Consider the following 22,935-nt stretch of genomic DNA (forward strand, 5'->3'; position numbering starts at 1 on the left):
GAAAGAATGGATCATCGCTTAATTCGCAGAGCTGGAAGTTGCGGAGTAGTATACAAGCGATGTATATGGATTGTAACAATGATGGATTTGTACCGTATGAGAGGAAAGTAAGAAGATCGAATACCGCGATTTCGACCAGGGGGCAGAAAGAATGAAAAAAAAAAATCCATGAGATGACAGAAAAATCAACAGGCTAACAGGATTATATTGGAGTGACGAATTAATCCCATTGTGCTGGCTAATGAGAATTAAGTCGGTGGCTGGCAACGGCGAACCAGCACAGCATCTTCCATGCGGGGCTGACTCGTCAGTCATCCTGCATTAAACATGTTCCCGCCAGGCACCACGACTGGCTCACCTTCCCCCCCCCCTTCCTTTCTAAGAAAAGAAATTAGCTTGTAATCGGAAGGAAAAATCGGACTAAGAGCGTGGAAGGGTGCCTGGATAGAAAAGATGACGAAAAGACTCCATCGTGCTGTGTCAAGTAAACCGTGTATCACAACCTCACAAGTAATTAATAGTGGCAGTGCTGTAGTCATGTTGCAACAGCTCACCGCACCGGGTGAGTATGAACATAGTCGGTTTTTTAGTAACATTGTAAAAGAAGAGAATGGCATTCTTGTGGTTGAGTGAGACATGTTTCCTCCCCGTGATCAATCATGGGATGTTTCATATAAATCCTCCAATTGGCGGTGTGATCATTAATCTTATTTCAACATCGACCGTAGATTCATTACGACTCGGTACCTCATAGAGCAAATACTGGCTTATGGTTGTGAATGGGCCGAGCGGTTGATATAAAAAGGAATCCCGAGGGACTGTCGGGGTATTTTGAAAATTACAGAGTACATACATCGAAGGGGGGTATCGGTATGGACATTACCTAGGCTCTCTAGAGCAGCATACTTCAATTTTCACACAATGTTGATTAGTCTATTGTATTCGTCATCTCATTTTATTGTACATGTAGTACAGAAGGAAAAGAAGGGGGAAAAAAAACTCACAATAAGAATAGAAGTCACTAAAACAGGGCTGAATAGTCCTTTGAACTCTTTCTCTCGGTTCTTAGTAACTGGCTCCCGCCCATGTTGACTACGGTTACCTCGTATACGGAGTACTTTTCATGTCATCCCTTCACTGGAAGTCTGAGGGGGTTTCACTGTAAGGGAGTGGAAATCCAGCTGCCGATAAGAAAGATACAGTCTGTATTAAAATATGGCAAGAATGTTCATCTAACCGAAAAGCTGAAACATGGGGCCATGATGTTCTCGATCATGTAGTGTAATCAATGTTTAGTATTGAATGAATGCTACCTGAGCACTAAAAATTAAGACAGTGGAGATCATGTAAAGTTAAACAATGGATTCGTCGCCTAAGGCAAAAGGCTCCGCTGTTTCCCCGAAGTGAACACCATTCTCGAACTCCGCCTCCGCGACAACTTCACCGAGCAGTGCTCATGAGTACATAACCATTTCATACCCCCCTTACTGTTTATATTCCTGATTCCTTGTCTTTATAGCATTCTTTTCCTTGAAGTTGCTTACTGAATTGCGAGCCATCTACTGAAGAGTCTGGTACTGTTCTATTGATGGCAACTATCTTATTTGTCCTCATCTCGCCCTACTACCAGTACTGATAGGGGCCCATCTCGATTCACGCTACTCCCACAATGCGGCTTTCCGAAAGTGCAACGGTGGCGTTCGGCCTCTTTTGCGCTGCGACGGCATCAGTCCATCCTCGACGGTCCTACGAGACGCGCGATTTCTTTGCTCTTCATCTTGACGACTCCACCTCTCCAGATGAGATCGCCCAGCGCCTCGGAGCACGCCACGAGGGTCAAGTAGGGGAACTCACACAACACCATACCTTCTCTATACCCAAGGAGAACGGTGCAAACCTCGATGCGCTACTCGAACATGCACGTATCAGAAAAAGGTCAACTCGTGCCGGAGAAGGTCGTGGCAAGACATTGGATACGAGGGAAAGAGATTTGAGTGGTATACTCTGGTCTCAAAAGTTAGCCCCAAAGCAGCGACTAGTAAAAAGGGCCCCTCCAGCAGACGTGGCGCCGAGGGCGTCTGTGAAAGAAGAGGACCCCGTAGCTGCCCAAGCTCAGAAACGGATTGCCTCTTCACTTGGGATTACAGATCCCATCTTCGGTGGACAGTGGCATCTTTACAATACTGTCCAAGTTGGCCATGACCTCAATGTTTCGGACGTCTGGCTAGACGGTATCACGGGAAAAGGTGTCATCACGGCTGTGGTCGATGACGGGTTAGACATGTACAGCAATGACCTCAAACCTAACTACTTTGCTGAGGGCTCCTACGACTTTAACGACCATGTACCGGAACCTAGACCGCGACTTGGTGATGATAGGCATGGCACAAGATGCGCTGGTGAAATCGGAGCAGCTAGGAACGATGTCTGTGGAGTAGGTGTTGCGTACGACAGCCAAGTTGCGGGAATTCGGATCTTGTCCGCGCCCATTGACGATGCAGATGAGGCTGCTGCCATCAACTTTGGCTTTCAGCGCAATGATATTTATTCATGCTCTTGGGGCCCTCCAGATGACGGCGCCACGATGGAGGCGCCGGGGATTCTTATCAAACGAGCTATGGTTAACGGTATCCAAAATGGCCGAGGAGGCAAAGGCTCTATCTTCGTTTTTGCAGCTGGAAATGGTGCCGGGTACGATGACAACTGCAATTTCGATGGTTACACGAACAGTATTTACAGCATCACCGTCGGTGCTATTGATCGAGAGGGCAAACATCCCAGCTACTCGGAATCATGCTCTGCCCAGCTGGTCGTCGCTTATAGCAGTGGCTCGAGTGACGCGATTCATACCACCGACGTTGGAACTGATAAATGCTATTCACTTCATGGCGGAACTTCTGCCGCAGGTCCGCTAGCTGCGGGTACCATAGCCCTTGCTCTTAGTGCCAGACCGGAACTTACTTGGCGAGATGCCCAGTACCTGATGATAGAGACCGCAGTTCCCGTCCACGAAGACGATGGGAGCTGGCAAACTACCAAGATGGGGAAGAAGTTTAGCCATGACTGGGGTTTTGGGAAAGTAGATGCATATTCACTGGTCCAGCTGGCCAAGACGTGGGAGCTGGTGAAACCACAGGCGTGGTTCCACTCACCGTGGCTGCGGGTGAAGCATGAAATCCCACAAGGTGACCAGGGACTTGCCAGCTCATACGAAATTACCAAGGATATGATGTACCAGGCCAATGTCGAGAAGTTGGAACATGTCACTGTGACCATGAATGTAAATCACACTCGCCGAGGCGATATCAGCGTTGAGTTGCGCAGCCCCGAAGGTATCGTCAGCCATCTGAGTACAGCGCGACGATCAGATAATGCAAAGGCTGGCTATGACGATTGGACATTTATGACTGTGGCTCATTGGTATGTATTACCCCCGTACTTTAGTTATCGTACTCAGTCTGACATTTCCCTTTAGGGGCGAGTCCGGTGTTGGAAAGTGGACGGTCATTGTTAAGGATACCAATGTCAACGATCATGTTGGAGAATTCATTGATTGGCGGCTCAACCTCTGGGGAATTTCCATCGACGGCTCCAGCCAGCCCCTTCACCCTATGCCCGATGAGCACGACGATGACCATTCGATTGAAGATGCCATTGTTGCTACCACTAGCGTTGGTTCTGTCCCAACCAAGACTGAAGACCCAGCTGTCCCAACTGATCCCGTCGATCGTCCGGTGAACGCAAAGCCATCTGCGCAACCAACGACGCCTTCAGAGGCTCCTGCTCAAGAGACATCTGAACTTCCCACCCCGACGAAACCCGGTTCTACTGAATCGCCCTCTACTATCTCCTCTACGGATAGCTTTTTGCCGTCCTTCTTCCCTACGTTCGGTGCGTCTAAACGGACTCAGGCTTGGATTTACGCTGCGATCAGTTCGATCATTGTGTTCTGTATTGGACTTGGGGTCTACTTCCACGTACAGCGACGAAAGCGCCAGCGTAATGATCCTCGTGATGATTACGATTTCGAAATGATAGAAGATGAGGACGAAACGCAGGCTATGAACGGGCGTTCAGGTCGTACACAACGCCGGGGAGGTGAGCTTTACAACGCTTTCGCTGGGGAAAGCGACGAAGAGCCTTTGTTTAGCGATGATGATGATGCGCCTTATAGGGATCATGCCCTTAGTGGGGATCGCGAACGGCGAGGTAGCACAAGTGGCGACCATGCTCGGTCATAGTATAGTTTGGACTAGACTTGCATTTGCTTCTATCCTATAGTGGTCCTCGTGCGGCGCGTTTCGGTTATATCAGATGGGATGTGTTACATGGATCTTGTGAATTATTGATGTTGAACGAAGGCTGCTGTATATAACTTCGACTTACTTGACAAAATAGACCCATACAGGACATACATCCGGTCATCGTAGCTGTTGCAAAGCGCGCTAAAAAGTGGATGGGGTCTTGGCGCTTGGGCCGATGACGCTGTGCGGCCGCTTCTCCAATTGACTGCTCCACTGCTGCCTCCGCAACTTCTCACCCTCCCATTTATCGATCTACGTACCACCATCAACCATAGCTCCTCATATCCCGAGTTTCTCTACATCGAGTCTCTCCGGTGATATAAATTGTTTACAAGCTTCTTTTGACTTGTACAATTACCTGTGCTAAGTTGCCGCTTTCCCAACCGGCAACCCCTCGATGGATCAGCACGATGACTTTGACAATGTCTCTTGGAGACACGAACCAGAGAGCGATATCTCTCGTCCAACCACTTCGGGCACTGATGTCGAAGAGTCGCCTGCAGCAAGTCATGATGCCAATGGCAAACGGAGAATGAGCTCAGCTCACGAAACCCCACAAGCCGGGCCACTGGCAGATGCGGTCGATCTAGCAGGTATCGGGGATGGGGTGTTGGAATGTCGGGTGGATTCACCACTGAAAGAGAATGACGGTACCAAAGACGCATATATCTCTTACTTGGTTACAACGCAAGTGAGTTGTCCCGTTTCCCCGGGAGTTGCCTCCGGCCTTTCATGGCAGACCCCAGACTCCCTGGTTGCCCAGCAAACAATTCACTGTACTGACCGGAGGGGCATCGCAGACCGATTTCAAGTCCTTCCAGAGGTCAGAGTTTGCAGTGCGCAGACGATTTACGGATTTTTTCTTCCTATACAAGACGCTCTATCGTGAGTATCCTGCCTGCGCCGTCCCACCTCTACCAGACAAGCATAAAATGGAATACGTGCGGGGGGATCGGTTCGGGCCCGAATTTACTACACGACGTGCCTGGTCACTACATCGATTCCTAAAGCGCCTGGCATTACATCCGGTGCTTCGCCGGGCTCCTTTGCTTGCTATCTTCTTAGAATCCCCCGACTGGAATGCGCATATGCGGCTTCACACCTCTCGCACATCCACCAATCCGACAGACAACAGCGGTACCCCAGGAATTTTTGACAACTTTACCGATACTTTCGTGAATGCGTTTACGAAAGTCCACAAACCCGATCGCCGGTTCATTGAGGTTCGGGAGAAGGCAGATAAGTTGGATGAAGATCTCAATCACGTAGAGAAGATCGTCGCCAGGGTTGCTCGGCGCGAGTCCGATTTGGAGACCGACTACAATGACCTGGCGACGCAATTCCGCAAACTGGTGTCTCTGGAGCCAAACGTTGAAGTTCCCTTACAGGTATTCGCGGCGTCGGTGGAAGAGACGGGACGCGGGCTGAAAGGTCTCAAAGACCACACGGATCAGAACTACCTTGGCTCGCTCCGGGATATGGAGGCCTACATCGTGTCCGTTAAGGCGCTTCTGAAAACGCGTGAGCAGAAGCAACTCGACTTTGAGGCCTTAGTGGACTACCGCAACAAAGCTGTGAGCGAGCGAGACTCGCTCGCCACCAACCCATCATCCTACTATGCCTCTAATCCTCTTACCTCATCGCCTGCGTCCTTCATCCGCTCCAAGATGGAAGACATGCGTGGTGTCGACCATGAGCAGTCACGCCGGGAGCGGGTCCGAAAATTAGAGTTGCGCATCGACGAACTGACTCGCGAAGTAGAATCTGCTAAGACCACGTCAGAGATGTTCGATGAAGAGGTTGTCCGTGAAGTTGCGGATTTCGAACGGATCAAGGCGGTTGAATTCCGGGACACTCTCGGCGCGTTGGCCGAGAAGCATATTGACTTCTACCAGGGAGTGTTGAATACATGGGAGAGGTTTGTCGCGGAGATGGAAGGTGATTTAGATGAAAATCACGAAGAACCCGCCCCACAGGAGAGTATTGCAACACGATAAGTGCGTGGATGATATACTTGATGTGACATGAACGAGTGATTTCTGTTGTCTTCCTATTTGCGCCCCCTCTTGTCAGCTTCTATCTATTCCCTCTACCCGGTACTCCTTTTCACGGCCATTCTGCCACTATTCCATGACAGTTTACGTTGTCGTAGCTTACAACCCGCGGCATTATAGCTTTATCTTCCTTGCAAATACCATAGCCCAATCGCAGCAACACCTTTAGAAGCAGAAGCAACAGTAATGCAATGCAGCAGCCCGAATCCAATTACCTCAACCGCTCCTTGACCCCCTCGTGCTCCGCACACTCAAAGTCCACTGGCCCAGGCTCCCCCTGCGGATCCAAAATCGCCGGATCCAAAGCCCTCGTAGTCCTCTGCCGAACACGTTCCTATTCAAGAAAACACAATTTCAATCCATGAGGGGACACGTCATATCGTAGAGGATAGAATCCCGTCCTTAGGAGAAGAATAGCAAGGTAAAAAAAAAAAAAAAAAAAAAAAAAAAAAAAAAGAACGGAAAGAAAAGAAAAGAAAAGAAAAAAAGCAATCGACCTACCTCCCGATACATCTGATTCGGCGTCTTCTCAGCGTTCCTCCCCGCCGTTAATTGGAGGTAGACCTCGTGGTCATAGCCCACGGCTCCTTTGCGGTTGTTGGCGAAGTTGGCGCTGAGGTCCAGCGTTGTTTCTGCTGGAGTATTTTTGTTCTTTTTGGCTGGTGGGGTTGTTGTAGTCGTTTTGGTTGTCGTTATGGATGTCGTGGATGTCATTTTTTTTTTTTTGGCTTTCTACCCTGCTCTGTGTCTTTTTTCTTTTTTTTCTTTTCCCTTCTTTCTTGCTTCTTTTTCTTGAAGTTTATTGAGATTTGTGAAGGCGAGGTTGGTTGGTTGGTTGGTTGATGAATCGAATTGGTGGTGGAAGGGCAGTTCAATCAGTGAGGGTCATGCATGTTTGGGGAGGAGTCAAGGAGTATTGAGGCTGTGTATGTATAGATGGAAATAGGCATCCATCACCTGAGCAGAATGGCGATTACGTGGCAAAGGGAATGAACTTGAAGAATGGGAGTCTTTTTATTTGATTCTATCGAATTCTTTTTATTTGACATGTGCAGCGGAAGATTGACAGGGTGTTTGCAGAACATCCGCCATGGTTTTAAATTAATACTGGACTAGTCTATGCTTTTTGATCCTACTTCTGACTGTCATGTAATCCGAGGGGCACTTTGGGATTCGACCCTGAAGAATCCCTCGCGGGGAGGGGGGTTTGGGGTGGTGGATTCGATCTATATATAGCACCCACTAGACCTATTTGTCTCTCACCCTGGTTTTCAAAGCGATAGTTAACTTACTAGTATCTGACATACGATCTTACTCAGAAAGTACTATCATCCCGCTGCTGCGGTGGAACATGGGTGCTATTTATAATTTATAACCCGGTAGCACATTCTTCCACTTGAGGGTGTTTCAGCTTTCCATCCGCATCCCCCAACTCAAGACCCCTTTGACAGGCCAGTAAGATGCACAATGCTCTTCTTCAGTGAATGACAGCTCCTATCACAGACTCCACCAGTCTCGGGCCACCTCCTTCTACCTCAATATCCTCTAGGTTTCGGGCGATACGCAGTCAGCCCAACCCAATTGATAGCCCGTGGCAGCTATCCAACGTAAGCCCACTTCGATATGGTGATGTGCAGTAGTGGTGCATCTTGAGATAACTCGGCCCAGAAAGGTACAGTGCATCCATACAATTTAGCTCCAACACAACGCAAACGATCGGCTCTGCTCCTGGAGGAATGGAAGTCGATCCTAATTGAGTGCCGTTGGTGGGTATGATCGACAATGGAGATTGAGCTGAAAAGCGAGGATACTGTAGAGTATATAGATTTGATCCTCCTAGGGGCCAATCATGCCGGCTCCGTCTTCCAGTCACCATGGGACAATGAATTCCCATGAGAGTCAATGTCACCCATGGAAATCTTAGTGGATGTAGTTGTTTAGGGTTGAGCGAAAGTTACCTCCAATCACGCCTTAGATTTACGTTGTACTCCATAGGGCTACCCACATGAATGTCATGGCCCAATTCTATCACAGCTGACTCTGTGACATGATTGATAGATAACACTGAATTGTCAAGCCAATTTGTCGATCAAAATACAACCGAATCTTAAGAAGGCTCTGAAGCGTAGGACGCCGCTAGATACCCATCTTCATTGATGAACTGCAGCAGACTTATATGCCAGCAATATCCACCAACCATGGCCCTGGGATTTTTACAAAATCACCCTAGAGAAAGGCGACCAACACCGATAAAACTAAGAAGTTGTCAAAAGCTTGAATAGGACCGGTTCACAGCAATGAGCTCATTCTACAAAGCATAAAGCGGCCGTGGGCATGCATGCTCATTGTTGGGTAGCTGACATCTGTGGTGTGATCGGAACCAAAACTCAGTCCCGACACTAACGGATCTATAAAGCGACACTAAAGCCTATGTACGCATTGTGTCTGAAATTGCAATAGTTGCACTTGTTTGACTTGGCAGACGTATCATCACTCGGTTCCATCTATCTGGATTCAGGAGATGAGAGGTACGATCAATTGTCCAGCTATGTCCACACCGGATATTGTGACTTCCCATACTGGCTGCTAAGCCAACATAAACGTCTCCATATGCTCTCTTCATAGAATTTGAACCCGAGAGCTGATTTGATATGCCATAAGATTCGTCCATATACCGCCTAGTCAGGGCAGACAGAATGTTTGCTTCAGGCAGGCGGTAACACCGAAAAGCCGCTGAACCCTAGATCATCCCACTATGTTACGAGCCCACCCCCGTAGATGAGCTCGTATGTGCTATTAGTTGTAGATTTATGCCTTATAGGGTCTTAGGATGCTGTATACCCTAATTGGGTATGGATACTAATCTTTAACGCAGTAGAGGGTTAGCCCTGCGCATTACTCCGTAGAGATGTGCCATCTGTAGAACGATTTCTGTTTGCGTGGTTTGCATATCATCGATTCATCACCCCATATCGCCGACTGCCTTCTCCGAAGATCCATCTTAGTTGTTTCCCTGAACCCAGACGCATGCCCATCATGCGGCCAATTACTCGGTCGGCACTCCGACCTTATGTTTGCCCCTCCTGTCGGTCTGGCCGCTTTGTGGGCCGTAGAAGATTTGGGTCCAAGCCGGACCAAGCCCCCGATGTCTACGATGTGGTGTGTGTCGGAGGTGGTCCAGCAGGCCTAGGGTTACTAGCAGCTTTGCGTAAGGCATTCTTTACGAACTCTTTCCGATTCACTCAGATCCGCGAGTGGAAGACTAATGCATATCTATAGGTGCCTCTCCCTTAACGTCAAAGCTCAGGGTAGCCCTCGTCGAGACCCAGGACCTCCAAAAAGCTCGCGCCTGGAACCTCGATTCACAGCAATTCTCAAACAGAGTCAGCAGCCTAACGCCCTCGTCCGTGTCGTTCCTGCAGAAAATCGGTGCCTGGGAACACCTTGACACCGACCGAGCCCAAGAATACCAGGAGATGCAAGTATGGGACGGCGAAACAGATTCGCGCATAACTTTCGACTGGTCCGCGGATACCTCCCCGTTCGAAAATCTCCCCACAGTCGCGACAATGACGGAAAACGCCAATCTCGTCCGCGGACTTTTGTCGCGCATCGCGGCATCTGGGGACGAGAATGTCTCAATCTTCTCGAACACAACCGTCTCATCTATCGAAAACGGTACGGACCACCCGGACGGACCGGACCTATCAGCCTGGCCGGTTCTCTCCCTCGCTCCAACCGGCGCAGCACAATCACAACCCCCGACTCGGATCGCCGCAAGACTACTAGTCGGTGCGGACGGTATCAACAGCCCTGTCCGCCGGTTCGCTGACATCGCAACCGAGGGCTGGGACTACAACCGCCACGGCGTCGTCGCGACTCTTTCTCTTGCCGATCCGGATCAGGTCGCATTCCCTATCGGCACGAGAACCGCCTACCAGCGCTTCCTGCCCTCCCTCGGAGGCCCGGTTGCTTTGCTACCACTCCCCAATAACCACGCAACACTAGTGTGGTCCACTACGGTTGAAAACGCCGCCTATCTCAAGTCTCTTTCCCTGAAAGCGTTCATCGCCATGGTGAACGCTGCATTCCGTCTCCCCATGACCGACCTCAAGTACATGATGCGCATGGAGTGCCCAGCGACCTCGGCATCGGACTACGAGGATTCACACGAGAGTGAACTGACTTGGCGTTTGCAACATACCCCGCAAGCCTCCCACGTCCCGCCCATGGTCAACGGCGTGCAGGAGGGCAGTGTAGCCTCTTTCCCTCTGCGCTTCCGCCATGCATCAACTTACATCTCACCGCGCGTGGCTCTGGTCGGCGATGCCGCCCATGTGATCCACCCGCTCGCTGGACAAGGTCTCAACCTCGGAATGGGCGATGTGGCGTCCCTCTCCAAGACGATCGAATACGCAGTCGACCATGGAATGGATATCGGTGATATTCTTTCTCTAGAGAGATACACCGCCGAACGATGGGCTGTTAATGCTAAGATCGGGGGTGTCTGTGATATGTTGCACAAGCTTTACAATGTCCCGGGCCAGGGGCCTGTTGCATGGGGTCGCAGTCTGGGTTTGGAGATCATTGATCGGTTGCCTTTTGTGAAGGGACTCTTGATGAAGAATGCCGAAGGTTGATTGGGTGGTTCAGGTCGTACTAGGCCCTCACTGTATCTTTACTACTTACTCCCTTTTAGTCGTTCGTCTCCCTCCCCCGTGTATCACGTATATCTCAAATATGGCCTTGTATAGAATCTATCGTACGAGGTCAAACCTGCAATATGTACATTATTATGAGTGGAAAAACTCTGGAAAGACTCCGAAAGACATTCTACTTTGTATATTACGAGCTCCAAAACAAGGAGTAAACATGTAATCCAAATCGGGTATTGACATTTCCTTTTTTTCATCCTCTTGTTTTGTAAATCTAGTTTGTCGGAGCACCAACGCTGAGGCCCTCGAGCTGTTGCGTTACAGCGGACGCTTGATCCTGCCTCCTCGCCACACGGGCCTTTACCTCGGCGGGGAGATTAGCGAGATCCACCAGCACACCTTCCTTCTCAGGGTGGCCTTCCTCGAGACCCATCTCCTTGATGCGGACTTTGCCTTGGGCGAGTTCGTCCTCACCCAAAATGACGGCGAAGGGGACACCGCCTTGTTCGGCGGCCTTGAACTGCTGTGGGAGCTTGGGCTTAAGCTTGTAAGAGAACTCGGCCTATTTTCAGGGTTAGTCTGCACTTTGTTTGAAAGACTCAGGAAGCCCAATGGAGAGCCGGGGCTTACCTTGACACCAGCGTTCCACAGGGTCTGGCAAACGTTCATGCGCTCCTTCAGCATACCGTTAAAGCCCTTGCCGCCGAAAGCCATGACGAAAGCGTCGACTTCGCTGCTGCGCAGGGCCTCGGCGCTCTGCTCACGCTCAAGGCGGGCCTTGGTGATGGAGAAGATACGGTCGACACCGAATGAGACACCAACACAGGGGATCTGGGCCTTGGGCAAGAACATGCCCACCAAGTTGTCGTAGCGGCCACCAGCGGCAACACTTCCCACTCCCAGAGTGGGGTCATTTGATCTGTCATCGTCATCGGCATTGCCGCCCTTGGACTTGCTCTTCTTGGATGACTTCTGCGGTTTCTCCGCCTCGGGAGCAGAGGATGAAACGGCTGGTGCGGAGCCTTCGGTGACAACTTCGTAGATGACACCGGTGTACTGCCAACCGATTAGTAAAAGTGTGACCAGGATAGATATTAGAGAAAGAGAAACGAACATAATCCAATCCACGAGCAAGACTCATATCGAACGAGATACGGTCGAGGACTCCGAAAGCCTCCAAGTAGTCCATAAGCAGACCCATATCCTCCAGACCAGCCTTGGCGGAGGCATTCGCCAGAAGAGCCTCATCCTTCAACAGAGTCTCAAGAAGGTCCCGTGTACCCTTCTTGACAACATATGTTTCAATCTTGTCCGCAACGGCGCCGTCAAGGCCCTTCTCCTCGACCATCTCCTTCCGGACATCGGCCCAGGGCATCTTGTCCAGCTTGTCCACCGCGCTAGAAATCGGGCGGATCTTCTCTGCCGGCACGCCACACACCTCGAAGACACCATCCAAGATCTTCCGGTGGTTGATCTTGATGCTATAACGACCCTGCCATCCAAGCTCCTCGAACACTTCGGTGACAATCTTCAGGACCTCGGCATCGGGAACCATAGGGTCAAAGGTACCAGCAACATCGAAGTCACACTGGTAGAACTCCCTCATGCGACCCTTGCTGACGGCGGGCTGATCCCGTCGATACACCTTGGCAATGTGGTAGCGCTTCATGCTGCGCACGTCGGGGTTCATGGCGAGCCAACGGGCAAAGGGAACGGTCAAATCGTAGCGGAGGGAGCAGATCTCACCACCCTGGTCCTGCAGGTCGTAGATGAGCTTGGAATCCTCGCCATATTTTCCGGCGAGAATCTCGCGCAACTCGAAGACGGGGGTGTCCAGCGCCGTGCCGCCGTGACGCTTGAAGACATCGGCAATGGTGGTGAAGATGCGATCGCGGAGGAGGGCATCGGACCCCGACCAATCCTTGGTGCCCTTAGGGGTCTTGAGGTTGAAGTTGATCTTTTCCTTACCCATCGTGTCTACCGGGCGCGACGAACTGAGGTTGGAGGAGGAGGAAGACGAGGAAGAGTGGCGGTAGTGGGGGATGGTGGGGTCGTGAATACTACTAGTAGTACTAATAATATTCTTGAGGGCTGTTGGGCGGACGGCCGCTGTCGCTGTCAGGGCCCGACGACGGAGGGTGACGACGACCGGGTCGGCAATTGCTCGTCGTGCTGAGCGCAGAAGGCCGGATGAGAGAGTAGTCTTCATCCACGACGGCTGGAATCAACTTTCGAAGGAATTCCTAATGCATCAGTCAAGTCGACTTTCTGGTTCCGAGCCTGTGATTGGACCCTTCCCTGGCGGTTTCTGTTTTTCTCTGAACGTGATGGCTGGATCGGGTATGTTTCGCCGTCTCCGATGCCGTCCTCCATTGGGAAGTTAGGGCTCCGACTCAGGGCAAGTCACATGGTGCATGAGGGTCTCTCGCCAATTTATTCCAGTACAATTTGCATTTACCAGAGGGGTGCTGTTCTCAGCAACTCCCCTGTCTGGATTTAGTATTTATCCTGTGACTACTTGAGCATATGATAAATTGGAACGCTAAAATACCTTGAACTGTTGAACAGGTTTTGTGAGCTGACGTTGTACGCGTTGAGAGACATACTTGGGCATAGTACCTTGAGGTACAATATGTAGTCAAAACAAGTGGCCCTTAGGTTGTCTAGATAAATGTACAGAATGTATATATACATTCTAAGAGAAACGACTTTCATGTTTGTAGACCAGAAGTTGTGTTATTTCTGTTATGAGGGAGCTCAAAGCAAACCTATAAGTACCCATAACACTTTTGAATAGAAATGAAGTATATATATACAAATGAATGTTGCATGTCCTCCTGAATATTATTCGCTGGAATCACCCAGATATTAAACCTCTGTCAAATTAACACTGACAGTTACACACCCCTTGAGCAAAGCAACATGCATGCCCATCCCCGAAGCACTTCGCCTTATCAGAATGTCCCATCCTTTTAGCGAAACTTAGGAGTATGGCCAGCTCACCTTGTTATTAACGTTGCAAGAGCAGACATAGGCTCCATCAGAGCAAGACTGAGTACCAGCGGTACACTATGGACTGTAAGAGATTGTCACTGGTCAACGGGGGCGTAGAAGCATGCGTACATGGCCATTAAAAGCTATGTCGCCGGGACACTTCTTGCCTGTGATACATTGGTTATTTATCTTGAACACTCCATAGACAAAACCAAAGAGCTTCTTTACCGTTCGGGTCTTCACAAAAGTCTTTGAGAACAGCACCCTGCACAGCGATGGCTGCGAAAGCTAGAATGGCTGTTTTATAGATATTAATCTTTGTTCAGTCTGTGCTTGGGAAGTCTCCACACCTGTGAGCTTAGATAGATACATATCGGAATTGAGGGGAGCTTGAATCCGAAGGAAGGATACAAGTAAATAGAAGAACGATGTAAACCAAAGTGAGTACTGACAAGAGCGGCTGGAGATGCCAGTTTCCAATCGTCGTCATTGTACTATTTATAACCAATCTCCATATTTTAGTAATTTGCTCTGGATATGAGCCCGGTCTGAGCCTTGATGGGCTATCGTCACATCATACAACATCTAGGATTCGCGAGATGTGCGTAGGTAAAATATTATCTCATAGTATCTCTGAATCATCGATTAGAAGCATTATGATATCCGTGTGCAAAAGTTGTAACCCGCTGTATGAAATGGCATGCTCATGGGTTGGTAACGTGGACATATCCTATAGGATAGAAGTGCCTGCTAGTAGGCCATGCGGCCAATAGTGCGAAAACAGTATCCTATCATGGCTTGAAACTACATCATATGAACGACAGGGATATTAGTTATGTTACATCGTGTATTTCTCTAGCTGTGGCGAGGTTCCCAACGATGATATATCGAAGGAATATTTCCCTGTACATGTATCCCAATGTAACAAATGTTAGAAATAGTGATAGGGGAATAAAGTCTTGCCCCAGTCCCCAAAAAGGACCCTAGCCGGAATTCTGGTCATGAAGCATCACATGAAGGCGAGAAAAAGAGGCCTAAGATCCTTAGTTATGCAATGTGCTGTGCCGCAGAACCTTTACTAGATTCAATATCTGTGTTATCCGGTTTAACTCCTACCTCAGAATGAATCAGAATGGCATTGAACATTTAAAGCCCGGAGAAAAGAACAAAGTAAGATGTTTAACATAGAAAAACGTGGCAATCCTGGGCTCAAGCTACAAAGACACAACACAGGTTAAAAATATTATAATATGTGTGGGTCGGATTGATCTAAGAAGTATAGATTTAAAGAGTCCATCTTGGGCTCTCCATGAGACTATTTCTCCCTCTTCCCTGTGGCTAGACAGCCCCTAATGGCCCCATCTTAGATGCGTTAGAAGCTAATGTATAGTTATAGATGATCAAAAGATCAGTTGGTCGGATTTACCAGAAGGAGAAAGCCGTGATATTCCCCCTAGGCGTTTCAACTGGGAGGCTGGTGCATAGTGAAGTCATTATTGACCAATGAGCATTGCTCTATGTTGACTTATTGTAATCAAATGTAACAGGAAGTACCTACAATAGCAGTGCAAATAGCAACTGAATTGACGTATAAAGAAGACTTCACTTCCAGGACGGGACACTACAACTCACGGCAACTTCTTTATATCCCCCAGGCTTCAGACATATCGCTGCTATATCTAGTAATTTCTTTACCTATCTCCCAAGGAATTATGCAACCCCCTCGATTCTTTGTCATTATTCTGATGATAACGGTCTGCATCCAAGCTCAATTTAGCATTCGGTACTGGAGCAACCCTAGAGGGAATCAGCATCCATGTTGTACCTCGGCTCTCGGTTGCTTAAACAAACCAGCATTCGATTGTTGCATGGCACCGCCAGGCCGCGCGAACTTTGACTGGGTTAGAGCAACATCTGCTGGCCCTCCAGGTGTTCTGGCTTTCTTTGAGACCGACGCGAGTGGCGACTGTCTTGGGTGTTCCAGCACGGGAATAATCAACGCCTGCTATCACAACGTCCCCTTTGAGACAGCAATGATCATTGGTGCTTCCAGTGCATGCCCCAACCATGCGAAGAAGATGACTGCTGGTGAAGTCCTAGATAACAGCACATCCTTGTGTCAAACCCCTCACAAAGTTGACACGCTAACAATCGGTGGTTATAACTACAACATCTCGCACCTTCCACTGGAGGAGCTTGTTGACGACCTTGTAGCGGACTTGCCGGGTCATAAGTTGTTGCAGAAGTGGTCATTAGACCAGGACAAAGGGGTTATCGCTAGGGATGTGAACGCTTGTTGATAGCTAATACTGATGGACTACATGTTGGTGACTGACGATTTGATTCTTACTTTTTTGAGTTTGGGTAAGTTTTACTGTTTGACTTGGTCATTGTATATAGTTCATGCCTTGTGTAGTACAGGTGAATTTATATATGTGATATGAGATCGATGTAGTGGTTCATTGGACTCTCCGCAATAATTATAGAGTTATCCACGGCTTTAACTTCTGTTAATTTGCTCTTTATGTTAGGTGCGCTCAGTCAGAGATATATAAATTTAGGGTAAATCAAGCCAAGTTTATGGGCTAAAGGGGAAGTAAGCAAAAACTCATCTGACTATACTAGTAGAAGTCACGGGAGTCGAGGCTCATATAAATAAGTTTGCCTCAGTCTGTCCCCCGTCCTAAACAGAACTGAATCCTCTTATATTCTCAAACTAAAAAAAAAAAAAGGTGGCCATACCTCCCACCCCCCAAATTTTTGGGTAATCAGCTAACCAAAGATTCGTCAGCCAGGACTTGAACATGGACAAGAATAGTAATGCTAAACCCATCTCTAAGAAGGGCAGCAGATGTCACCAAGTTGATGCTTTAAGGCTTGATGGGGTGGATTACGATATCAAAGGGTTGCCTCTGGAGGAAATTGTTCAAGACATAGCAAACGATGTACCGGCGGATACGATGAAGAAGAAGTGGGGATTGGATGAACGCAAGATAAATTGATCATGTTTCAAGTCGTATTGATATCTTTCCTTCCCACTATTGTTCTGGTAATAGGTCTTTTCTGAGCGATTGTGATTTGAATTGAAGCATTCGTGCGGCTCCAGATAGCGGAAGAGAGGAAAGAGGTGGTGTCCAAGACTGCAAAATGAATGAAAAAAACAGATGATACGGGGCACGATGCCTTTGGAGAAAAACCAATTTAGTCCAGCGTTTATAATCAGATGTGGTATGACTTGTCGAGTGTCAAAATGGCCTAATTTACAGTAATATCCTTCTTGTCTCCGCATTTATTATAGTAAATTAGAGAATTTCATATCCTATGACCATTTATACTAGATATATCAAGAAATAATCTATAGTATTCCAGATAAGATCAGAGGATTAATATCACTATCCAAAATAATCGCCAATATTCGAAAAGACAATTTAACTAGTAAATATAAGTTGTTCACAGTTACAGATGGTTTAAGATAGGGGGGAAAAATAAGATATTAGTTATACTATAGTTATACATATTATTTATATTATATTATATACCTATCTCACCGCCGACCCCCATTTTCAGTAGGGGTCGGCTACGGCTCAACGTAATGTTTTCTATATAGCTCAATAAAAACGCCATAAAATTGTCATTTCTATATATATAAAGTCATAAAAGGATTCCCCAGTATATCTATAATATATAGATTTTCAGATACCCTGTTTTCCTGACTTGATGAGGCCAGCATTAGAGTATTATCGAGTTTCTTACCGAGCCACTTTATAAAAGACTGTTATCGCGGCTTCGAAATAGTCGAGTATTGTAAGACTATTCTTAGTATTCTCAGAAAACAGCAGTTACAGACACAACAGTAAAGCAGAAGATAAGTCTTATCAAAAAATAGAGAAGGAGTAGAAATATCCACAGTGGGGCCATGAACAAGGGAGTCTAGATATATAATAATAGCTGACAAGGTTGTGGTGAGAGGGAAAGGTCATATGCTACCAAATGACGGCCAAAAAAGGCGTCGTTCGAGGCCCAAAATGGCAACAATTTGGTAAATTCAAATTGTTATATAGGTAAATAAACGTTCCATGATCTAGTTACTACATCGCACCTCGATAAATAATCAAGTGAAGTTCCCATCCCGCCTTAGCCGTTACACCACCGCAATCCACCCCATCGGTCCATTCCGAATTACATAACCTGCAAGCAATCCATTAGCATGAGAGTCGCCAAAGCGATGGTGAACGCTGCCTACCTCTGCGATTGACTGTCTCTCGATGATCGACTTCTGCTTCTCATTTCGAGACACCCGGTAGTAGTAATCGCTAAAGTCGCCGCACTGCATATACCGCAGGAATTCCTCGTCATGCGTGATTACAATGAGCTGGAAATTACTCTGCGCCTGACGAGTGCGGATGATATCATGTAGTGACTCGGCCAAGGACCGGATATTGTCCCGGTCAAGATTCGTTGTCGGCTCGTCAAGCGCGATGAGACCGCAGTTGACACCAAAGCACTCTGCGAGAGCCAAGCGAATGATGATACTTGCGAGTACCTTTTGCCCTGCACTGCAGCGTCCACGCATATCCATTTCCGCACCCTGCTTGACCATACAGACTCGGTAGTTATAAGACCGGTTACCCTTGGCATTTTCATTATCGGAGCGGATAAGGATAGTATCAACGTCCGTGCCTCGGTAGGTCTTCTGCCATAGTTCTCCGATAATGGCATTGATCTCCTCCATCTTTAAGCCATGGTATTTCATGATGGCTTTATCCAGGGCTCCTCCGTAGCGAGCCAAGTCATCCACCGCAGCTTTAGTAGTCTCCACCTTGATGTGTGCTTCCTTGTATTTGGGCGCCGCATCTTTGTAATCCGTGTTCCAGTCTGCGAGAAGCTGCATCAGTTGATCGTCTTTAGATTTCATCTCACCCATCCTGCTGGCTTGCTTTGCAGCCAGTGCGTTATGCTCGCGGGTTCGACGTTCTGATTCGTCTTTGAACCGACTCCGATCAACCTCTGCGTTCTGGGCTGCTAACTGTTCGATCTCTTGTGTGACCTCATCAAGCGCCCTAGTTGCTTGACGATATGTGAGATTATCCGCATATTGACGCTTGGTGTTCTCGCTATCCTTCAGCTGGGAAGATATCTTATTAATCTCTTTCGTGATATCCGCCTGCTCGGCTTCGAGCTGGCCAATCTGCTTCTCGATTTGCTCGAGTTCGCGCTTACTGCGTTCCAGTTGAGTCGGACCTCCCCGTTCATTGTATGCATCAATCTCTTCGTTTGCCAGCTCCAGCTGATGTACACTTTCCGACATCTGAGAGATTGTTTGTTGCATGTCTCTTTCGCGTGCCTCGGCCCGCTGGCTAATATCATCGTACTTAGCCTGAACCTTGAGAAGCTCAGGGGTCAAATCCTCAATATCCCTATCAGCTTTTGCGATTGTTTCTCGTTGTTGGTTGTTGAGATTTTTGTATTCTTCAATACGAGTGAGCAGGTCCGACTTTCTTTCTAATTGAAATTTCGCATTGTCGAGATTACTCTTCACGTCTCTTAGTTGCAATTCCAGGTTATTGATCTCCGACTGTGTCTGCTCTTTGTCATGTGTGAGCTTCGACAGGTTCTTCTTCAAAGCCCTGGACTTTTCACCAATCGCCGCTATCTCATCTTGAATATCCTCGAGCGTGCGTGCAGAGGTAGTATCCTGCTGTTTAGAGGAAAGGCCTTGTATCTGGGAACGGATGGACTTTAATTCACCATCATATCGGATGACCGTGTTAACAGTTTTGGAGAGAGCTTCGACATCTCTTTTCTTTTCAGTTTTTTCGCTGACAATCTTGTCGCGGTCCTCCAACTGATTGAGGAGCTCATCACGCTGCAATACGTATTGTTCCTCTTCCTTTTCCAACTCCGGGATTTCCGTCTGCTGAAGGCGAGACCATGTATCGTAAGAAGTGCTGGCTGCGCGTGCAGCCTCAAGATCCTCTTCTAAGTTCTTCACATCTTCATCATCGGCATCTCGTTTAGCTTCTTAACCAGATTTTCCAATTTGTTTCTGAAGGTCTGCAGCTCGGCATCATTCTTGAAGCCTCGATGGCACAGTCTACACACCTTCGACTGTTTTACAGTTTCCAGACAAGTTGCCATATACTCACCGATTCCAGCATATTGCTCAGCATCTTTTCTTGCAATATCAAGCTGTGCTTGTCGTTGCCTGAGAACTTCAGGAAATTCCTCGGGTTCGTCATTGATAGCTTCACGAATCTCCTCGATGCATTCTTTTAGCGCCTTCTGTCGTTGCCCTAAAATCTTCTTGGCACTCTTAAGTCTGAATTCCACTTGTTCCAGCTCCCTGCTGACGCCATCTCGTTCGTTTTCAGCGCGTGACACCTGCTTGGATTGTTCTTCCAGCACATTATGGAATTCTTGCTCCAGGGTATCAGGTTTCCAGTCTTGGCTGACGAGTTTAGATAGACGTTCGCCGTGAGCGCCCTTCATAGTTTCCAGGCTGCGCTCCCGCTCCTTCAATTCCTTCTTTAGATGATCCAATCGTGCCAAGTCACCGGCCCGTTTAGTCGCATCGATGAGTTCCGAGTTCAAGCGCGAACTCTCATCTTCAAGGCCTCGGATCTCCGAATTGATGTCGTGGATCTCTTTGTCCCACGAAGCAGATTTTGCTCGCCCCTTAGCTTGACTCAGGTGCGACTGAATGTCTTCAATGTTGGCTTCAAGCGCCGCTTGGACCCCTTCATCTACGTTGATTTCATTAAGCTTTCCTTGATAGGTGGTCGATTCCTTGTCATTCGCAGCCATCTGACGCCTAGCAGCATTCTTGGTTTCCTGCAATGCCGACTTTTGCTGTGCAATATCGTTCAGAGCCGTTTGCACTTCGCGCAGTTCGCCTTGTGCCTCCCGCTTAACTCGGTCTAGGGTCTGGTTCTGATCTTTCAGTAACTTTCTGACCTTCCTCAAGAATTCATCGACATCACCCTGGTCCAGAATGTTGTCAAACCCCCGAATATTGTTGCTACGTGCGATTTCTTTGGTCATCCTTTGTCTCCGTTCAACCTGCCGCTCAAAATTGGCCTTGTCATTCTCAAACTTGCCGTATTCTGCTTGTTTGACACCTAATTTTTGCCGCGTCCGCTCTATCTGCTCCTTGATCTCCATGTAGTTCTCCTTTTGCGCCTCTTCTTGCTGTTCATACTGAAGCTGCTTGGACTCGAACTGTTCCAGATTTGCCTGTAACCATTCGTCCGAATCGTCAAGCTCGACGAGGTGTCGTTTCAAATTGTCAATTGTTGATTGAATACTTTTTGCCTCAATACGCTTTCCTTCCAGAGTACCAAGGACTTGGGCGTAACTTTCCGACTCTCGCCAGGCTTTATCGGCTAGCTCGGCGACACGTCGCATCTCCTGAGAAAGCTGATGTGTGTCATCACGTAAGGCTTCGATCTCTTCTTGTAGCTTAATCGATCGCTTTTCTGCTCGGTCCGCTTTCTCCTTGTCCTCCTTGGCGTGTTGTTCCATGATCTTGTATTTGGCAAGTTCTTCGTTTTGCTTTTTCCTCAGAGCCTTGATATTATCAATAGCCTTTGTGTACTTCATCGCTTCAAAGATCTCGTCGAACTTCTTCTTCAGGACCGAAGGTTCACTCATAGGCCACAAGCTCTCGTCTTGGTGGCAGAAAATTACAGAATCTAAGATGGCTTTGGAGACCCCAAGGTACTGAGGCATGATCTGATCCAGCTCCGCAACTCTCGACGAGATAGCTGTCCTTTCACCATCTTTGATCATCAGCAGTTGACCTTCTAGCGTCTTCTGCTGCCGGGTGGTTTTCTTCACGGTGAGTTGTAGACTCCGTGTAGATACCATCTTAGCACCCGATGTGCCCTTGAATGACAGCTTCACTTGAGCCAAGACTTCTTTCTCCCCACATAGTTTCGGGTCATGGATGAAGGCACCGCCCTTGCTATTTGGCGGGAGGTCGCCAGTGGTGGCGTACTTGAGACATTCGATAATCGTCTAAGGTCCGGTTAGTGGAAGTGTTGCTGCTTCAGTTGGTCTGAATATTTCCGTACTGTCTTTCCTGATCCATTGTATCCGACGATCAACGTAAGGGGGGTGTGGAACTGGATGGTTTCGCTGCGGGTGTTGTCGAAGGAGCGAACTCTAAAGCAAGGAAAACAATGAATCAGCGATCGGTGACGAGAATCCTTCGGGAAATATACTTACCCCAGAATTGAAAGCTTATCTATCTTCGCTGGTTTGGGTCAGTATATTAGATTCATCGCCCCGCAGTCGATCTCCGCACCACTTACACCTGCTAGTTTGTCAGTGCAAGACGGGGGACAGGACCACAACACCCGACTCACATCTTGAGGGTGGCGCGCAACCGCTCGTGGGGAAATCGACGTTGAGCTAGAAGTATGAGGTCAGTCCCCCGTTTATCTTTCAAATGACCTCGTTCTTCCTAGGTGCCCTGGGGATACTGCACGACCAGCGTTGTCGGACAAACAGGTCAGCGTTCGGCACTTGATGCTGCGCGTCACGGACACTAAGAACTGACGCGGGGAAGCGGCGCGAGATCACGTGGTGGCGATGCCGACTAACGTCGGGAATTAAATTGAATTTAGGAAGTACTTTTGACAGACGATAGCCGCCCCGTCATGTGCTCAGGTACTGTATCTCTTATCCACGATAGGAAATGATGGCTCTCGCACATATGGCCAAAGGGCTTCAGCTGGTTTGTACCAATTGAATCCTCATCAGTGCCTGGGACCCCTGAGTGCCAGCATTGGTCGAGCACTTCCGGTCCTGTTGAACGGTGGACCATATCTCATTGGCGCGGCGAGTGGGCCCTCCGGCGTCGTTATACAGCACCGGAATTGACAGCTCTATCGCAGCCTTAGTGGCTCGTGTATCTTGCGATCCCAC

The 22,935-nt window shown here is 48.3% G+C and overlaps 6 protein-coding genes across 6 annotated transcripts; 3 read left to right on the forward strand and 3 right to left on the reverse strand.

The window, feature by feature from the left end:
- Positions 1–1,669: 1,669 nt before the first annotated feature.
- kexB (kexin kexB) lies at positions 1,670–4,241 on the forward strand (the record flags this gene model as incomplete). The annotated part of the gene is made up of 2 exons (XM_022531583.1): positions 1,670–3,420; positions 3,476–4,241. The coding sequence occupies 2 exons, from the start codon at positions 1,670–1,672 to the stop codon at positions 4,239–4,241; spliced, it is 2,517 nt and encodes an 838-aa protein (XP_022390633.1).
- A 460-nt stretch (positions 4,242–4,701) lies between these two features.
- Positions 4,702–6,301, forward strand: ABOM_004454 (sorting nexin-4; the record flags this gene model as incomplete). The annotated part of the gene is made up of 2 exons (XM_022531584.1): positions 4,702–4,995; positions 5,105–6,301. 2 exons carry the CDS (start codon positions 4,702–4,704, stop codon positions 6,299–6,301), a joined length of 1,491 nt encoding a protein of 496 aa, XP_022390634.1.
- A 268-nt stretch (positions 6,302–6,569) lies between these two features.
- On the reverse strand, positions 6,570–7,072 carry ABOM_004455 (uncharacterized protein; the record flags this gene model as incomplete). The annotated part of the gene is made up of 2 exons (XM_022531585.1): positions 6,570–6,692; positions 6,860–7,072. 2 exons carry the CDS (start codon positions 7,070–7,072, stop codon positions 6,570–6,572), a joined length of 336 nt encoding a protein of 111 aa, XP_022390635.1.
- Positions 7,073–9,394: 2,322 nt separating this feature from the next.
- On the forward strand, positions 9,395–10,998 carry ABOM_004456 (putative ubiquinone biosynthesis monooxgenase (Coq6); the record flags this gene model as incomplete). Its single annotated transcript, XM_022531586.1, has 2 exons — positions 9,395–9,566; positions 9,638–10,998. The coding sequence occupies 2 exons, from the start codon at positions 9,395–9,397 to the stop codon at positions 10,996–10,998; spliced, it is 1,533 nt and encodes a 510-aa protein (XP_022390693.1).
- Positions 10,999–11,287: 289 nt separating this feature from the next.
- ABOM_004457 (histidine--tRNA ligase) lies at positions 11,288–13,222 on the reverse strand (the record flags this gene model as incomplete). Its single annotated transcript, XM_022531587.1, has 3 exons — positions 11,288–11,575; positions 11,644–12,069; positions 12,128–13,222. 3 exons carry the CDS (start codon positions 13,220–13,222, stop codon positions 11,288–11,290), a joined length of 1,809 nt encoding a protein of 602 aa, XP_022390694.1.
- Positions 13,223–18,186: 4,964 nt separating this feature from the next.
- On the reverse strand, positions 18,187–22,834 carry ABOM_004458 (MRX complex DNA-binding subunit; the record flags this gene model as incomplete). Its single annotated transcript, XM_022531588.1, has 7 exons — positions 18,187–18,195; positions 18,251–20,025; positions 20,154–22,023; positions 22,080–22,170; positions 22,234–22,261; positions 22,313–22,419; positions 22,653–22,834. 7 exons carry the CDS (start codon positions 22,832–22,834, stop codon positions 18,187–18,189), a joined length of 4,062 nt encoding a protein of 1,353 aa, XP_022390646.1.
- Between the last annotated feature and the right edge of the window lie 101 nt (positions 22,835–22,935).

The sequence above is a fragment of the Aspergillus bombycis genome (genome assembly GCF_001792695.1).
Source record: "Aspergillus bombycis strain NRRL26010 chromosome Unknown contig00027, whole genome shotgun sequence".
Classification (NCBI taxonomy): Eukaryota; Fungi; Ascomycota; class Eurotiomycetes; order Eurotiales; family Aspergillaceae; genus Aspergillus; species Aspergillus bombycis.